The sequence below is a fragment of the Hippopotamus amphibius genome, chromosome 2 (assembly GCF_030028045.1).
Source record: "Hippopotamus amphibius kiboko isolate mHipAmp2 chromosome 2, mHipAmp2.hap2, whole genome shotgun sequence".
NCBI classification, from domain to species: domain Eukaryota; kingdom Metazoa; phylum Chordata; class Mammalia; order Artiodactyla; family Hippopotamidae; genus Hippopotamus; species Hippopotamus amphibius.
The window spans coordinates 104,837,429-104,854,620 of NC_080187.1; the positions used below are offsets into that span (position 1 = coordinate 104,837,429).

General features: G+C 40.1%; 1 protein-coding gene across 1 annotated transcript in view; it reads right to left on the minus strand.

The window, feature by feature from the left end:
- The window catches only part of GALNTL6 (polypeptide N-acetylgalactosaminyltransferase like 6), a 1,169,120-nt gene extending 1,155,731 nt beyond the window's left edge, over window positions 1-13,389 (minus strand). Inside the window, exon 1 of the mRNA XM_057724757.1 lies at window positions 13,252-13,389. Within this exon, the coding sequence (XP_057580740.1) occupies window positions 13,252-13,389 (138 nt within the window). The remainder of the gene's footprint in view (window positions 1-13,251) is intronic.
- Between the last annotated feature and the right edge of the window lie 3,803 nt (window positions 13,390-17,192).

A 17,192-nucleotide genomic window follows, 5' to 3' on the forward strand; every position in this document is an offset into this window, starting at 1 on the left:
ATACGCTCAAAGGGAAATTTGGATTCTACATCATGATGTGGGCATTATCACCTTAAACAGGATAACGGAAATGATGAGGGTCTGATTGAGATGCCCTCCCTCCTAGGGCAAGTCCGGAACAAGAAGTAACTGTAGAGGAATAGAATATTTTCAGGAAAAAGACAGAAGCACGTGTCTGTTAAGGACACTGGAGAATGTGTTTGAGTGTGGGTGGTGGTTGGGATGGGCAGTGGGTAGAGGAGAACTAAAACATGCATTTGCACGGTGAAGTGACATTACTCATGGAGAATCACTCTGTGTTTTTCTGTTCAGCCTTCTTTCTCGTTTTCCAACGTGGCTTTTTCCCACCTCTTCTCTGCTCAAGTCTCCCAACTCATCACCTCTTCTCCTCAAATGAAGATGATCGTTTCAAGTAAGAGAGAGTGTTTAGTTAAATTCTCTCAAGTAATCGGACTATTGAGAAGTACTTTTGGAATTAACTACAAAGAGGCATCTGGTGACACTGGTGAAGGCAGTAAACATACAATAGAGGAACTGGACTCAGCCTGTGGTGTGTAGAAGCAGCAGAAAGTCAGGAACTAGAGGCATCAAGTTTGATTATTAAGAGAAGGAAAAATTAACAATACTCCAATAAAAATTAATTTAAAAAAAAGAGAGAGAAGGAGAAAGATAGGTCAGTAGCTCTAGGATTATGTGGCCCTGAGGGACACTTCCTTTGCTTTGCTATAGAAACCTGAGCAGTATTGATATGAAGGACGGATCAAAGAGGAAAAGGCCGAAAACAAATGAATGAGAAGAAAAATGTCAACATGTGAAATTGTTTAAAAAAAAAAATATTGTAATCCATAATCCGGATAGAAGTTCCACATTTATCCTAAAACTGGGAAATACTGTAGCATGGTGACAGGAGGCATGTAGAGAACTGGGAAATAAGGCAGATACTTTTTCTGATTTTATGGCATGAAGTCTTGTTTCTCTCAATATGAACATTCTATGCTTTCAGTGAAGAATGAGGCCAGGCTGTTCTGCTGAGCATAAGAGAGGTGGAGGCCTGGGGGATCTGGGAGGGTTGAGGAGGTGGGGGAAATGCAGCTTTGGAAAAGAGGGAAGAGAGCTAAACAGGAAGACAGAGAGCTATTCTTTCCTGGTAGCTTTGACTTCATTGTGCCAGTTTGTACTTTTAACTCAGGAAAGATCATCTCCCTTGGGGTGACACAACTAAGCAATATTTACTTTGTGATTACATAGTTTGGAAGAAGGTGGCAGCTCCCAGTATTACAAACAAAACAATAGCAACAAAAATCAAACAGCAGAAGGCTTGAGCTAAAAAAAAAATAAGAAAAAAACGTTTCTCACATCTCACACATTTCAAAAATTGGGAATTCAGTTAGGCTCAACAGAGTCTTTTTTTATGATGCAAAGACGCAAGAGGTTTTTTGGTTTTGTTTTCTGTTTGTTTTCTTTTTTTAAAGTGTCTCAAGGCTTTATCCATTCATAGGGCCAATAATTGATCAAATCAATCCCTGCATGAAATGTTTCTTTAAGGAAAATTTCAAAAGGAAAAGGGAGGGTGAGAAGGCTCTGAGCAGGAAAAAGGAGAGAAGGGGGCTAAGATGAGAGAGCGACTTGTGTTTCTACCCTTTCTTGAATAAGATCCCCTTGGTGTCCCTGGTGTCTATCTTTCCCTCCATATTTCATATATTAGAACACAAGAGCTTTACCTAGAAACGCTGAGGATCTTGCAGACCTTGCAATTTCCTTCGGCTCCTGGAAGAGAAGTTGAAAGTTTCTAAGGAAGTGAAGGGGGGGACACATTCCCGCTACGTAGTTGCTAATCTGACACCCTCTGTATAAAATGTCTAAAAAAATGATAAAATTCACTCACTTGTGGAATTACAGCATTTTTATTTCCCCTCACCTCCCAGTTTCATGCAGCGGTCAATTCCTGTGTTTCCAGGCAGTTCCTTCCTTGAAGCACTGGAAGAAGGAGTAAGGGGACACTCTGCTCCTCAAGTGACTGCTCTGCTCTAGTCTGTGGCAGCCTCACTCTTGGTTTTTCCGATTCTACATTACTGCTGGAAGCAACCAGAACAATAACCTTTAAATTCCAGTGATGTAAAATAATAAAATACTCACGCCCAAAGACCTTTTTAGATAATCCTCTTTGAAAGCTTAGGCTGATTTAATGACAGAATTTATAAAATATTTTTCATCCCTCGAGGGCAGAGTACACCCTGAGAAATCAGCACCATGTGGAGAGAAAGGCATGAAAAACGTGGGGGCAAGGTCATCATAAAAGCACGGTGCCAATGGATATGCTGGGAAGGACTAAGTTCCCTGCTGAAACCTAGTTTGCTCCTGACATGTAGGACTGTATGAGCCCTTGGTTCAAGTTATGAAAACTTTTAAACTAAGAGCTATATTATTTGTGTACGGGCTACTAAGAGTAACGAAGTGAAACAAAAAGAAGTTAAAGGTACTTCAAATATTTTTTTTAATGCAAAAATATTTATATCCTCATGATGGGTCTATGAAAGAGATGGTATAGGAATGTATTTTTCTTTTGTATCCAACCTTGATTCTCTAGATTCTAACAGGTAATAATAGCTAACCCTTTAAAATAGCTTGCTATTTCAAAAAGGTAAATGAACCCCAATGTTCATAGCAGCACTATTTACAATAGCCAAGATATGGAAGCAACCTAAATGTCCATCAACAGATGAATGGATAAAGAAGATATGGTACATATACACAATGGAAAACTACTCAGCCATAAAGAAGAATGAAATTTCGCCATCTGCAAAATGGATGGACAGAAAAAGACAAATACTGTGTGATATCCCTTATATGTGGAATCTAAAAAATACAACAAACAAATGATTACAACAAAAAAGAAGCAGACTGGCAAATACAGAGAACAAACTAGTGGTTGCCAGCAAGGAGAGGGAAGGGTGGAGGGGCAATACAGGGGCAGGGGATTAAGAGGTACAAACTACTATGTATAAAATAAGCTACCAGGATGTACTGTACAACATGGGGAATATAGCCGATACTTTATAATAACTACATGAGGAGTATAAACTTTAAAAATTGTTAATTACTACATTGTACACCTGTAAGCTACATAATATTGTGCAACTTCAACAAAAAGTAACAAAATAAGTAACACATAAAATATCTTGCTATGTGCAAACCAGTTTTCCAAATACTTTATACATATTAACTTATTTAAGCTTACATCATCTCAATCAAGTCAGCAGTATCTTTATACCCATTTAGGAAATGGGAAATCTAAGACTCAGAGAAGAGAAATAACTTGCTCAAGGTCAAACAGGTAGCAAGTAACAGAACTGGAACTAAAACTAGGCAGTCTGGCTCTAGCATCCGTACCCTTAAGTACCATGCATATTGCTTTCCACAGTTGAGTTAATATACAATTCTTATGTTGCTATGGTCTAGGATATTTCCAATGTAGTTGCATTATATGGGAAATTATACACAGTCCAAAACTTTGGTAGAATTGGTAGAATAAACACTGTACGATCTCGATAAATTTTTAAGAAATTGCTTTGCATTTATAATATAGGATAGTAATATTACATATTTCGTGTTTGTTGTGCCTAGTTAAGAACAGCTTAACATGGTATCTTATACATGGTAAGAACTCAATGTTATTTAACTTTATTATTAATATATTATCTTTTATTATTTTATTCTTATTGCTTTTATCATAATCATTTTATTACTTTTATTATTCCTAAATTATTTTGCAATTCTTGGCAACTGAAGACAATTATCTCCTTATCCTTGTAATAAATATTCTCCACCCCTGTCCCACCATCCAACTTATTATACTTAATGCCTTGCTCTTCTCCTTTATTCTGTGTATCTGGTCATTATCTGCATTTATTTTGACAGGTACATGGTTATCTTATCGGTCAGGTGAATGCATGGATTTTTGGCATCCTCGTTCACTATTAACTCATCAACCGTTATTATAGGAATATAGAAACATAGTTTAAATTATACACACACACCCCTACTTCCCATTTTACAGAACATCTCACCAATGTTTAATTACCTCTCCAAACTAGTAAGACAACGGGCAAAGGGGAATTAACAGACCTCTCTGCCCACAGGTTCTCAAACTATTATAGGGGCAGGCTCTAAATTTACCACTTCGCTCATGACAGCCTTGCTGCTTCTCTCCTGCCACTACCTTCACCCTCTTGGGGGGCCGGTGCCTCCTTCCCTCCCTGAATCAGCCTTCTCGCTTCCATTGTCCCCCACCAACCAGGACTCCACATTCAGCCTTTTATGTCAATGCTGATCCCTCTAATAACTCTTATCTATTAGTCTTTCTATTTAATCTTTTATGATTTTGTTTACTCTTCTACAACTCCGTGTAACTACAGTTCGGAGAGTACAAGTAACTACCAACCCCAGTGACATTTTCAGAGTCCTCAGTTGCCTTCAACTATGTGGCTGTTAACACAGCCCATCATTTTCTCTTTCTATGGACCCAGAGGGCATGGACTCAAATATTATCTTTACACCTTACTTAACTGTGAATTGGGTTCTATAGAAGCACCTGTCTCAATGAATCACTAGAGGATTAAATCAGTACAGAAAACACTTAGGGCCACACATATATATCACACAAGAACTTGGTTTCTCTACCTCTTCTAAACTCTAAATAATTAGAATGTCTATTTTTTAGAAAATAATTTAATCCTTCCCTATATTATAGGTGTTGCACATGCCTTTTCTTAACTAATAGATTGTAAGCTCACTGAAAACAGATTTCTCTTTTCATCACGTATTTGCCTCAGGGTCTACACAGTATTGTGTGTATATCCAATGCATATCTATTTTATTAGTAATGGACAGGCAGATCAACAGTGGTATACTTTATATTTTTATTATATCTTTATTAGATGTACACAAGTTTATTTACTACCTTCAATAAACATTTTAAAAGCTGAGAAAATGGTAGCAATACTTTTACCAAGCTTACCTCAATTGTATATTTACTATGCACCGGACAATTTGCATATATTAATCCAATTTGTTCCCTCTGCTACCGTTTTAGGAGTTACTATCTGTGTCAACATATGAGGAACTATGGTTCAAAGATGTCAAGTGCCTTGCCGGAGAGGATATATTTTGGAAAATGGTAAGACCAGAGTATTAACTTGAAAGTATCTGACTTTCCCTCAGCCTAATCTCAACCCTGTCTAATTTTCATAACAATATAGGGCTCAATATCCCCCCCTTGTAGGAATGAAGGCCTGTCTGAAGAGTTCAGATCCTTCTCTTCCTTTTCTAAAAGCCTAGCACACACACAGAAAATGCTACTTTGCACCGCTTGTTTTTTTGTTTCACAAATACCAACTGTATTTCTCTAATTCACTACTGAGGAAATTATGAATGGGTACAATGCAATATGCTTTTTCTGTATCCCCCTAACTCTAATCAAGGAAAGAGTAACTCTATAAAGTAGCTTCCCAGTTACTGAAGTAGTTAACAACGGTTTCCACTCTGCTTCGAACTCTCTGACTTCAGAATAATCCAATACCTCTCATGACCAAGATTTAAACAATGAAAGTAGTTCTCAGATTCTGACTTGTAATTAATGTAGGGAAAAAATGTCTATATGTGAGGCATGGACTTTATTTGTTATAGCAAATGAGGATGGTCACTACAAAGAAATATCAGTGTCTGTTTTTTTCTCTTTTATTAAAAGCATCAATTTTAGAATAATGTTCAATGCAATATACCAAAAAAAAACAGTTTTTCTTCAATAAACAATTATATGTAAAATAAAATTAACAACTTGTCCTTAAATACTGGATCAAAAAATTATGGAAAAAAAAAGCACTTTTATTTTCTAGACCCTATTTATTTGTTTCTTCAACAGTACACCCCACAACCAGATTTAACACCCCATAGCAAGTCCTGTTCCACATTCATTGATCTGCTGTGCTGTCTTGACATTGCCTTGCAAAGAGGAACCACCTGTAAATATTTATTAAGCAAACACTAATTACCTTGCTAAAGGCAACGATTGCTATAAAGGCTTATACTATGTATAACAATAATCTATATTTGTTAACCCTTATTATATGCTGTTCAAAATACTAAGCATTTAATCCTCACCATAAAAAACAACACAAGGAAGGTATCATCAGCTCCATCTGACTTTGAGAAAACTGACCTGAGGAAGACCCATGACTCCCTAAGTGTCCCAAAGAGCTACATGCTGGAACCAGCAGTAATTACTAAAAGAGAACCAGACAATGTGGAAATTCTGCTATTTCTCCTCAAAGGAAGTTCAAGTGGATTCTCTTGCTGGGGAGACATACCACACTTAAGGAAAAAGAAAAACCCCAACTCACTCAAACTAGAGTGGGAGTCCTCACGATTTGGAAATTGTATTACAGTAAGTCCCCCACATACGAACAAGTTCCGTTTCCAGAGTGCATTTGCAAGTCCAATTTGTTCGTAAGTCCGATAAAGTTAGCCTAGGTACCCAACTAACGCAATAGGCTATACAGTACTATACAGTAATAGGTTTATAATACTTTTCACACAAACAATACATAAAAAACAAAGAAACAGAAAATAAAGAAAACATTTTTAATTTTACAGTACAGCACCTTGAAAAATACAGTAGTACAGTACAACAGCTGGCATCCAGGGGCTGGCATCCAGTGAACAGGCAAGAAATAAAGATACTGTACTACTGTACTCTATACAGCACTGTACAGTAAAGTACATAAAAGCACAACCACTTGTAGAAGATGCACACACATGACAATGTACTCCAGACACAAGAACTAACTTATATGAATACACGTTCACATCTTTGAAAGTTCGCAATTTGAAGGTTCATAGGTAGGGAACTTACTCTATACTAAAAAAGATCAAAACGACTGATAATAAAATCTCCTGACTCTGGCTTTTTAGATTTCAAGTACTGAAGTAACATTCCATGAGGATTTGAGAACTTTAAGAAAATCCGAAATGAGCCTCCCCTGTTCTCACTGAGACACACCACTCCCTGCAACAGAGAGGTGGCAGTCACCACCACGACCTCTGGCAACTACAACTTCCTTGATAATAAGACTGGATAACAACAAATTGTTTATAATCTATGCAACTCTTACAGGCTAAATCCTTGTGATTTTCACACTTGCCGAAGAGATGCAAGTACTTCTAGAGACAGACGCACTTGTCTTTCTCTCTCTCCATACTTTCCTAGAATTAAATTAATAATATTTAAATGATGTTTCAAACTCAGATGATGAACAGGTTTTTGCAGATTCAAAGCAATGGAAAAAGCAAGAAGTTAGAAAAGTTAAAAAAAAATTGTAGAAAATGAAACAGTTGGGTGGATTTATTTTTTCTTCCTAAGTGAGACCATGTGTGTGGATGCATGTACATGTGTATGTGTGTTGCTAAATACGTATGTGAAATGAATACATTTAATTGGAGAATACTGCCAATCCGGCCCACATTTTTTCCCACTACACTAGAAGTAGAAAAATAGAGGAAAACACTGATGTGATTTACCTTAAACCCTAGGTATATCTTTATGTGTTCACCCTCTTTCTGGGCACCATGTTGGAGTTTGGAGTAACAGACATTAACATATTAGTAGGGGTAGTGGGGGTCACCATGTCTTGATATTTCTGGGTGCCCTGCCCCTTTTCAACTTTAAATAAACCCAGTATAGATATTTTGTGCCTGTCTAAATACATATTCTCAGCGGCACGAATATCTCTTATTTGTTCTTTTTGGTTGTCTATTCAAGCATCACCACTACGTTTTGAGCTAATTTAGGAAGAGTTAGCTCTGTGGGGTCCCAAGAGAGGAATTACCTCATTTATAAGAGTCTGTCTTCACCTTTGTTATGGTCTCCAGAACCTCCTATCTCTTTGCACATTTGCATCTTTGACTTTGCACCTTTGACTCTATAACAGCACATTTATAAACATATATGTAAAAATGAAGGAAAGAGAAGAATAATGTGGTCATGTCCAGTGGTTTTAAGAACCTGAAGTATCACCTCTTCCTCATAAGCAAGCCAAGCAAATGAGAATGAGAGGCTGCTGGACCAAACACATCCTGACTTGAGGCGACGATGCTTACACCATCTTTCTTTACTTTAACTCTTATCCCCTCTTGCAGGTTATCCTAGATGTACCTCAGCTGGCTTTCATTTGTATGAAGTGCTCCAAGGAGAGATGTAATGGCAAATTTCCCTACAGGTTGTCATGGTGACTCCTGACAAAACTTCCACACACAAAACTCAATTATCTTCTCTACACACTAAAACATCCAAACTTTCTCACCTTTCTCCCTATATATTCCACCCTTGATTTGACTTCTTTTATAGAAAACAAAATGTAGAGGAGGCTAATTGATTCAGCACAGCTTGTTAAGAAATGAACAGAGAGGGAAGAAAAAACAAAAACCAAAAACCAAAAAACTACCTCATTTTTTTTTACCAGATTGTGAACAGAAGATTCTGTCCCACACTGTCTCCCACAGGGCAAGGTGGTGAACTAATCATGTCCAGACCCACTAGGGTCACAGCCAATAATTAAGGCACTTGTTACAGGGGTCTCTGTGGTGTATTTCTGGAGTGAGTCAGGATGGATTTTCCATAAATTCAATAAAAGGTTCTTTAGCACCTTAATTTAAAATCTACATCTTAGCTAATTAAGAACAGTATGGCTCAAACCGATGCATCACTTCACACCTAGTGTGTTGATAATGTACCACCCTGAGTGCAGGAGTGGAAACCTTACTTTTTTCTTTTTTTTCCTGTTTTTAGCTCTTCCAATATCTAAGATGTTTGCTGGAGAAGAAACACAGACATTTTTGGTCACGGTGACAAAGGAAAGCATGATGAGGTTTTCATACACTCCCACCAAATATCTGACATCTTCACATCATGAGATAAGTTTAAAATGCCACAGAAAACAGTTCTTGCCAAAAAGATGAATCCCCACTCCCATGAGTGTGGTGCTGATTAATATTAGAAAAGCTGGACAAAGAAACAGGAATTTCAGGAAATATATACATATACACATAGTGGAGATTAAGCCCCTTAACTGCCAAGTACAACGTACTTATGGATCTGATTAAAACCAAAATATTACCTCACAGTATTTTCCACAGCCAAGACGTGATCTCAGGACTTGACGTACCTTGTTACCACGCAAGCTTGATTAGCCCTGTTTTATAAATAGAAATTCTGAAGTACAAAGAAATAAGAAGGTTCTACAATTTAAAAGTGACTGGAGTGTCTAGTGTTGTCTTTCAGTTTATTTCATGTGGTAAAAAATCCAGGCCAAACATAAGCTTCTATCTAAAATCATTCTGAACAATTCTGAAAACGTGATTTAAAGTTCTGGTATTTCGATCCTTGTTTTTATTTCAAAACTTGCAAAACCCTCTTCATATCTGAATATTCTTGAATTATTTTTGTACTCATATTGAGTACTGAGTTGCATCTCAACTTAATTGCTAAACTACTTTACAACTGCCTTTTTTTAAATTAATCTCTTTAATGTATTTAAGAAAAGATTGTGTTTTGGGGTCCTTTTAATTTACCTATACTCGCATAAATGATTAGGAAGAGAGGTATAATAATGCTGGAAGCAGTAGTTTTGCTCTAAAATATTGCTTTGCTCTAATTATCATCCTAAGGCACAGCTTAATTAAGATCTAAATATATAACTTTAATTCAAATGCAGCTGAAACCAGGGAAGAGTAGCAATTCAAAATTTAAAAGAATGAAATAAGAATTACTATACAATAATATACAGTAATCATTTCAACTAAATATCAAATTCATTACCAACAGATCCTTTTTTAATACACGTATACATTTCTAACACAGATAAAGGAAATATCTAAATCATTCCAGTAACAAGAAAGCAACAAATATAACTCAATTGAAAATAACATGACAACTGTGATTGATAATTTAATAACATCTAAACAGGAACTATAAAATATTTTATAAAATCATAATTCTTATAAAATTTTCATAAAATCCTAAAATTCTTAAAAGCTTAATATTTATTTCTGTAACTTGATTGCAGTTTTACAGAGCTCAAGCAATAAAATTAGCTTTTTAATTACTCTGTTATTATAACTATTTTTTGATCCTCTTTGGTTATGTGAGGGGAAAATAAATAAGACTTTTAGATAAACAATTTAGGAATTTTTCTTTCATATTTTTCCTGCATCATAAATGGGGCAAATATTTAAATATTATGGGAATTATTATAAATATTACTTTTAACAGGACAGTACTATAAATATAAGTGATTAATGTGTAATAGTATGGAAGATTTGAGGAAAAAATGTGTAAAATATTAAACATCATGGCAATTAATACACAGTTTCTATCCATGTTTTCTCTTTTACTTCCCTTTATCTCAGAATATACTAAAACCGTTTATACTGAGTAGTAGGCAAACTATTAGTGATGTGCTCTGATAAACTATAAAGGAGAGGATTTTTAAAGTATTAGCTCTTCCATGATGTTGAATTTCCAGAAAGTATTTTCCTGCAAGCCACTGTAAATTAAACTATTTCAAACAGTGAAGGTTTCCCACTCCTGGGATCACACTCAGAATCAGGACCGCCCTCTCCCACAGAAAGGCTGCAAAACCAGACTCTCCCTTGGGCACGTGGTTGGTTTTGAATCCCTTCAGTGCTGACTGCTGCCAATGATCAGTTCATCCTTACCACTAGCACTCTACAACTTGGTGATGACTACAGTAAAAGATGGTTTTTAAAAACAGTTAGCAATGAACCATGAAACTGTCTTTTCCAAAGACATTACTAAATTTAAATAGCACATTACCCAATAGTCAAGTTATATGCTTCAATTGAAAACTTAAGTATTTAGCTGACTTAACTAACTTTGAAATGTAGATACATTAGTGAAATATTACATCACAATATTAAACATGTTTAATTGAACATTACACGTCACTATTGGTCACTATATACCCATGCATATATATGACTTAACTCTTTCTTATCCAATACCTGTATAATGATATCAATATATCCTACTTTTCTTTCCAATTAGATTTAATAATAGAATAAAAACAATGAAAGCTTATCTTTTCCTACTTTACAATGAATTCTACCTTTCAGTAAGTGATAATTTCTACCCTTTCAACTTTATTTTGTCTCTGTAAGAAAGTATTGGTTTTAAAATCATTATTTAGGTTAAAAATACTGAAGTATGCAACTGACATTCCTGTTGTGGTACATACTGCCTTTTGTTTATTTTTGGTTTTAAAACAGCTACCTAGGAATCCCAGACTGGAATACCATAAGAGCTCCATCAACCTTGGCTATTCACTCTACAAGGTATGAAACTTTGAGGTACAGCCCCTTGTCCTGCAGCTCCATACCTTTCATACCCACTAATTTCTCACCTGATATTAAATATCATTTGTACCACAAGAGAACCAGAAACAAGAAAACCGTTTTAGAGGTTATAATAACAAGTCGGAGAATTGGTTTGCCAGACTTTATTTTTTTATACCATTAGACAAACAGATTTCTCATTAAGGGTCAAAATCAATAGAGCTGGTAGGAAAGTTGTAAATATCTCATTAATAAGATTAATTAGTGTTTTATATTAGCTATTTCAGCAAATAATTCATATGGCTATTGTTAACTGAATTAACAAACTTCAAGGAAAATCATTTTGTTTTTGTCATTTTTTCAATATTGGAATGGAAATTTTAATAATAGTTAATTTTAATAATTAACTACTAATGTTAATAAAATCTCACTTTCTCTTATGAGTCGGACAAATAAATGATCCTATATAGGAAAAAAAAGTTTCACATCCAAAGTATCCATCTTCTTTTTTTATTGGAATGACAAAACAGAATATACTTCAAATCAAAGGTAAACCCCTATTAGGATGACGGAGGTCAACGACGAAATGAAAGTTATGTCAGCATTTTCTCTCAAAATTCCAATCCACCAAAAACCCATAAGCAACTAGTTATCTTTAAAGTTTAGAAGCTGGTAATGATTACTTGTCATAATGATAAAGCAGATTACTTCCATATACTTTACAACTAACCAGTCGCTGTGTAAAAAGAAATTCCACTTTGTTAAGTATAAGAACAGATATTTAAATTTCCATTAATAAATACTGCTGTTGTCCACAAATGGGCTACTTAAACATCTTCTGTGTGTGGAAGGTACACAGTGTACATGGGTGATGACCCTTGAAATTAAGACTATTAATATTCCAAGGTGATGCACAGGACTAACTGAAGAAGTGTTATATCCATAACATGAAGAAGGCTGCATTCTACTTTTAAAGTTTAAGCCCAGAAGCTTGTTTGTCAGTAAACAAGGAATTCAACAATATTGAATTTCATCAACGTTTTGTGAAGGATATTTTGCTTTATTGTTAAGAAAGATAGTTATTTTGATCCATGTTAAGATATGAGAGATACACGCACCAATGGGCTGCATACTAAGTAAAACATATATGTATACGTATGTGTATATATATTCACGTGTGTGTGTACATGTATATATCCACTACATGGTGTTTCGGACACAAGGGAAAGCTTTTAGCAACTGCTATCGCCCGACTGTGAAACTGAATGACCTCCTTGGTAACTGCCTGAAGACCCCATACAGCACCTCAGCAACAGGGGAGGAGAAACAAAGGCTTTATGTTTCCACAGGATGAAAAAAAAGCGGTTGCTAAGAAAAATTGTAACCCAAAATACAGAAAACTGTAACTTGGTTTTTGAGAAGCACCTCACAAGTTTCATGATTTAATTGGCCCAATTCACTTTAACACAGACACCCAAACTCCATGAGAAGCAAACACAAATCCATGAGACTGAACTTCTACTAACCCCCCCCAACATCCCACAAATAAGCAGTTACTGCCCATGCACCCCAAGCCAAAAACAACCTAAAGATCAATGGTGAGAGGTTATTTCTTCTCTTTGACCTCTCATCCTGCTTTTCTAGTTTATTTTGCATTTCACCCATGACATGGGTCGCGATGTTGAAACGACTGCTTGCTTAAACCCCAAAGTGTCTAGAGTCTTGTAATATCAGCTCTGCAAAGACCTGGAGCGAACCCGAAGCTACCGCACACCTGCTGGCTGTGGCCGCGGCTGCAGCCACACCAGCCTCCTGGGATCTTTCCCAGGTGAGCGCGGCACTTACCTGCTGCTCCCCGGGTTCCGTCGACTTCACCAGGCGCTTATCCTTGTACAGAGACCAGAGACCGATATTGGGCAGGAAAATTACAGCCACTGTGAATAACAAAGTCATCTGCAGAAATCTCTTCTGTTTCCTCTTCATCGCAAATGATCACAGAGAAGAGAAGTTAAAGGAGATGGTTCCCTGACTGCCTCTTGTGTTCAAAGCCAAAGTCCTTTCCTCTCCGCCGCGAAGCACCAGAAACTGAGGAGAAGCTAAAAACTTTTGTTGCGTGCTCAACACCAAGGTGCACGATTCAGAGGGAGTTGAGCATCTGCGGAAGCAACGCAGAGTTACTTTCCCCCCAGAAAACTATGACGAAGGCATTATCTATTGGCTCAGAAGTAAATGACTTGACGGAGGAAATCATTAAGCCTATCGACCTCCATTAAAAGAGCAACGGGGTAAATATGATCGTTTCAGAGACGAATCATAAGTTATGAAAAGTCAATAGCATGCTGGATACTTAAGAAAATGGGGGTTTGAAGAGCTGGGTTGGGGAGGAGCGGGTGAGCTGACGATCTGCGTGGGAAGCGGCTCAGCCCCAGCAAGTGGCAGGAAGAAAAGTGTCGGCTCTTGACACTGGAACATCACCTTTCCAGTCTTCCCTGGACGTCTCCTCCTGCGCTCCCCCTGGGATAACCCACCTGAACTCAAGTTCAAGTCCCTTCCTGGCCAGCGTGCTGGCGGGCTCCCGGGGGTCCGGGGACGCTGGGTCCAGGGCAGAAGTGCTGTTTGGAGCGAGGTCCGCGAACTCCCGGGCGCTCACGCGCGGTGCCAACCCTCGTCCCCGGGCAGAGGCTCGGCGCCCCGGGCGCCCGGGGGCAGGAGGCTCTGGAGGTCCGTGGAGTCCGGCCGGGAGGCGGAGGCGCCGCGCCGTCTGTGCTCGCGCGGCGCCCGGGCTGCGGTCCTCCGCCAAGTGCGCGCCCTACCCATCAATCGCTCCCCTTCCTCGGCGACGCTCTCACGCCCCGGCGCTCGCGCTACCATTCTCTCCCGGCGACGGAACGAGACCCGAGGAACATCGCAGCACCTGGAGAGCGATGCTCTCACGCTCCCCGCGCCGGGGAGGGAGGGTGGCGCCCAAGCCGAGCCGGGCTCGCGGGGCGCGCGCGCGGAGGGCGAGGAGGCAGGGGCGCGCGCTGCTCCCGCTGCCGTCGCCTGGTCGCCTGCCTGCGCGGGGACGAGGCTGTGCCGGCCACGTGCGGGAGCCCGGGCCGGGCGGGGAGGGCAGTCCCCCGCTGCCAGCTCCTATATAAGCCCGCCGTGACGCCGGGAAGCGGAGGACGGCGACACCGCCGCAGGACCGGGACTCCAGCCTCCCGGCTGCGCGACCTCCTCTCTCCGCCCGGGCCGTTCGCGCGCCCTCGGACCCGCGGGGAGGCCGGCGCTCCACTCGCCTCACCCCGGAGGCGCCAGGCCCGAGACGCGGGAGTCCAGGGGGCCGGCTGCTCGCGGGGTTTCCACGGGCTCCTCCATGGTGCCGGCAGGCGCCGAGGTGAAGCGAGCCCGGCGGTCTCGCCCAGGGCCTCCCGGGCCGCCCGGCCAGGTGCGCGGTGAACCAGGAGGAGGAAGGGGACCGCGACGCCAGGCCGGTCGGAGGCTCCGGCTCCCGGGCAGCGGCTTCCGGAGCGACACCGTGGAGCCCGGGTGGCTTACCTGGGCCTGCACGCACCCGGGCCGGGTGAGATCGGCGGTGCCACCCCAGCCCCTTCCCCACCCCGCTGGCCCGCGTGCCGCGCTCCTAGTTGCCGCGGGCCTACCTGTCCCTCTGACCTCGCACACCCCTCCCACGGTCCCCGGGCCGAGTGGGGGTCGGGCTCGGTCTCGGGCAGGAGAGCCTCCTCCCTCTCCCCAGCACCGGGATGCGCCACCGCCCCTGACCGCACACGCACGAACCTGTGGCCGAGTCTCCAAGGGGCCTGCGTGCCTGGCACGGAGCAGGGGGACTCCCGGGATCCGGGGCTCCTAACTCCGGGAGGAAGGGGGACTTGGAGGAGGCGACAGACATGCAGGCAGCGCGCCCTGTGTCAGCCTGTGTAGAACCCAAAGGAAACGCCATGGTCATCTCTTTGTTACAACTAGATGTGATGCCCACATGCTTGGGAGGGATGAGACGGTGGGTCCGGAATGCTATTTTCTCCCTCTCTCCTTTCCTGCGTCTCTTTTTCATCCCTCTCACCCCTCCCGGTCTCCTCCCCTCCCTCTGCCTCCCACTTCTCTCTCTCCTGTCTGACTTGATAAAGACATAGATGTATGGGAGTGTGAAGAGTTATTCCTTCAGCTCCTCACTTTATAATTTTCAAATGTATCTGAACAGTACATATTGATTGGCTGCATGAATAAAGCTTTGTGCTGCAATATTTGTTTCCGTGAAATACTTGCATTTCAAAAGAGTATAGAAACGCATTTAATAAATGTCTGAATATGTCATTTACGTAAAGAACAGTTACATTTTAATTTTGCACAAGTGCAAATGTGGAATCTGGAGAGCAAGGGATTTGATTTTTCACCACCACCACACACACTCCCTTCTATACCCTGCATTTTCTAACCTCCTTTTCCTCTTTTAGCAAGTGCAGTTCATAGAAATATGAATTCTGGGTAGCAACCTAGCATAGGAGGGAGAGGTTTGCTGGGATGGTGGGTCCTGAAGGAAAATATTTTGGAAAAGATTTTCTGTCTTGTAGGTAGTTATTAACAATTAAAAAGTAAAAGAACTCAAAAATGCTGTTGGAATTAAATAAATAAAAATTCCTCTCATTTTAAATAATATCAGTTTCTTTATACCTTAAAAAATAAACTAACAAAGAAAATTAAAAAAAAAAAAAAGTCCTGACCACAAATAGACATATATCATCATTCTGTTTGCAAAGTCCAGGATTCTAAACTTGAATTGTGCTTCATTATTGATAGGCTAGTTAATGGTCCTGCATGGTACCCACTTCTGGAAGAGGGTTAGTTACAGTGAATGGGTGTAACTGTTACTTCCCAGGTGAAGTACATGCAGAACACGGGGCAGAGACTGGAAGTAGAAAATTATGATGTTCACCGCTGCTTTTACAGTGTAGCTCTAGACAATCACTCCCCTACCCCACCCTCCATTTTATTTATTTAGTTAGTTAGTTATGTATTACCTCTTTCACAATTCCACATGTAAATTTCTAACAGATGGCAGTGCGTCTTACTAAAATTGATACTTTGTTTACAAACAAAAAACCGCTGTGACCACTAATTCCTTTGTTCAGATAATCCAGATTAAATAATATAAATATATATGTATGTGTGTGCATATACATATACATAAAAAACATAGACGTGTTCTTTTAAAATTGGTTATTGGTATTGGTTTAATCAAAACTTATATCTTTAAAAATTGACTTATATCCAAAGACCCCCTTTTTATCCGTGTTTGCTCCTCCATTCTGTTATGACTCAACTGGCAGCTGCAGGTAATCAGAGTCTCATGTGCCTAGCACTGTGTTAACAGCTATGGGGACACATGGAAAAAACAAAAAAAAAAAATGGAGCAATAACTGGGACCTTGAGTAACTTATAGTCTAGTTGAAAATGCAACCTAAAGGCAACTGGAAGTACAGAAGCTCAGCTGTTTGTGCTAACTTTCAATAGAGCCAGGTTTAAGCCCTACCTTGAAAGAGGCGGGAGGATATTGCTTTGGTTAAGCTCTGCTCTGAAATATGGTAACTTAACACAACTATTTGACTATCTTTCAAAATTTCACGTATTTGAATAGGCTCAGCTGGGTGGTTCTGCTTCTTGAGATGTGGGCTGGGGCTAGCAGTTGATGAAGCTGGGCCGAGACGGCGCCCCCCAGTGGCTGGAGGTTGGCACTGACTGTCAGCTGATGCTTGATCACCTGGGGCGGTCAGTTGGAACTAACTGGA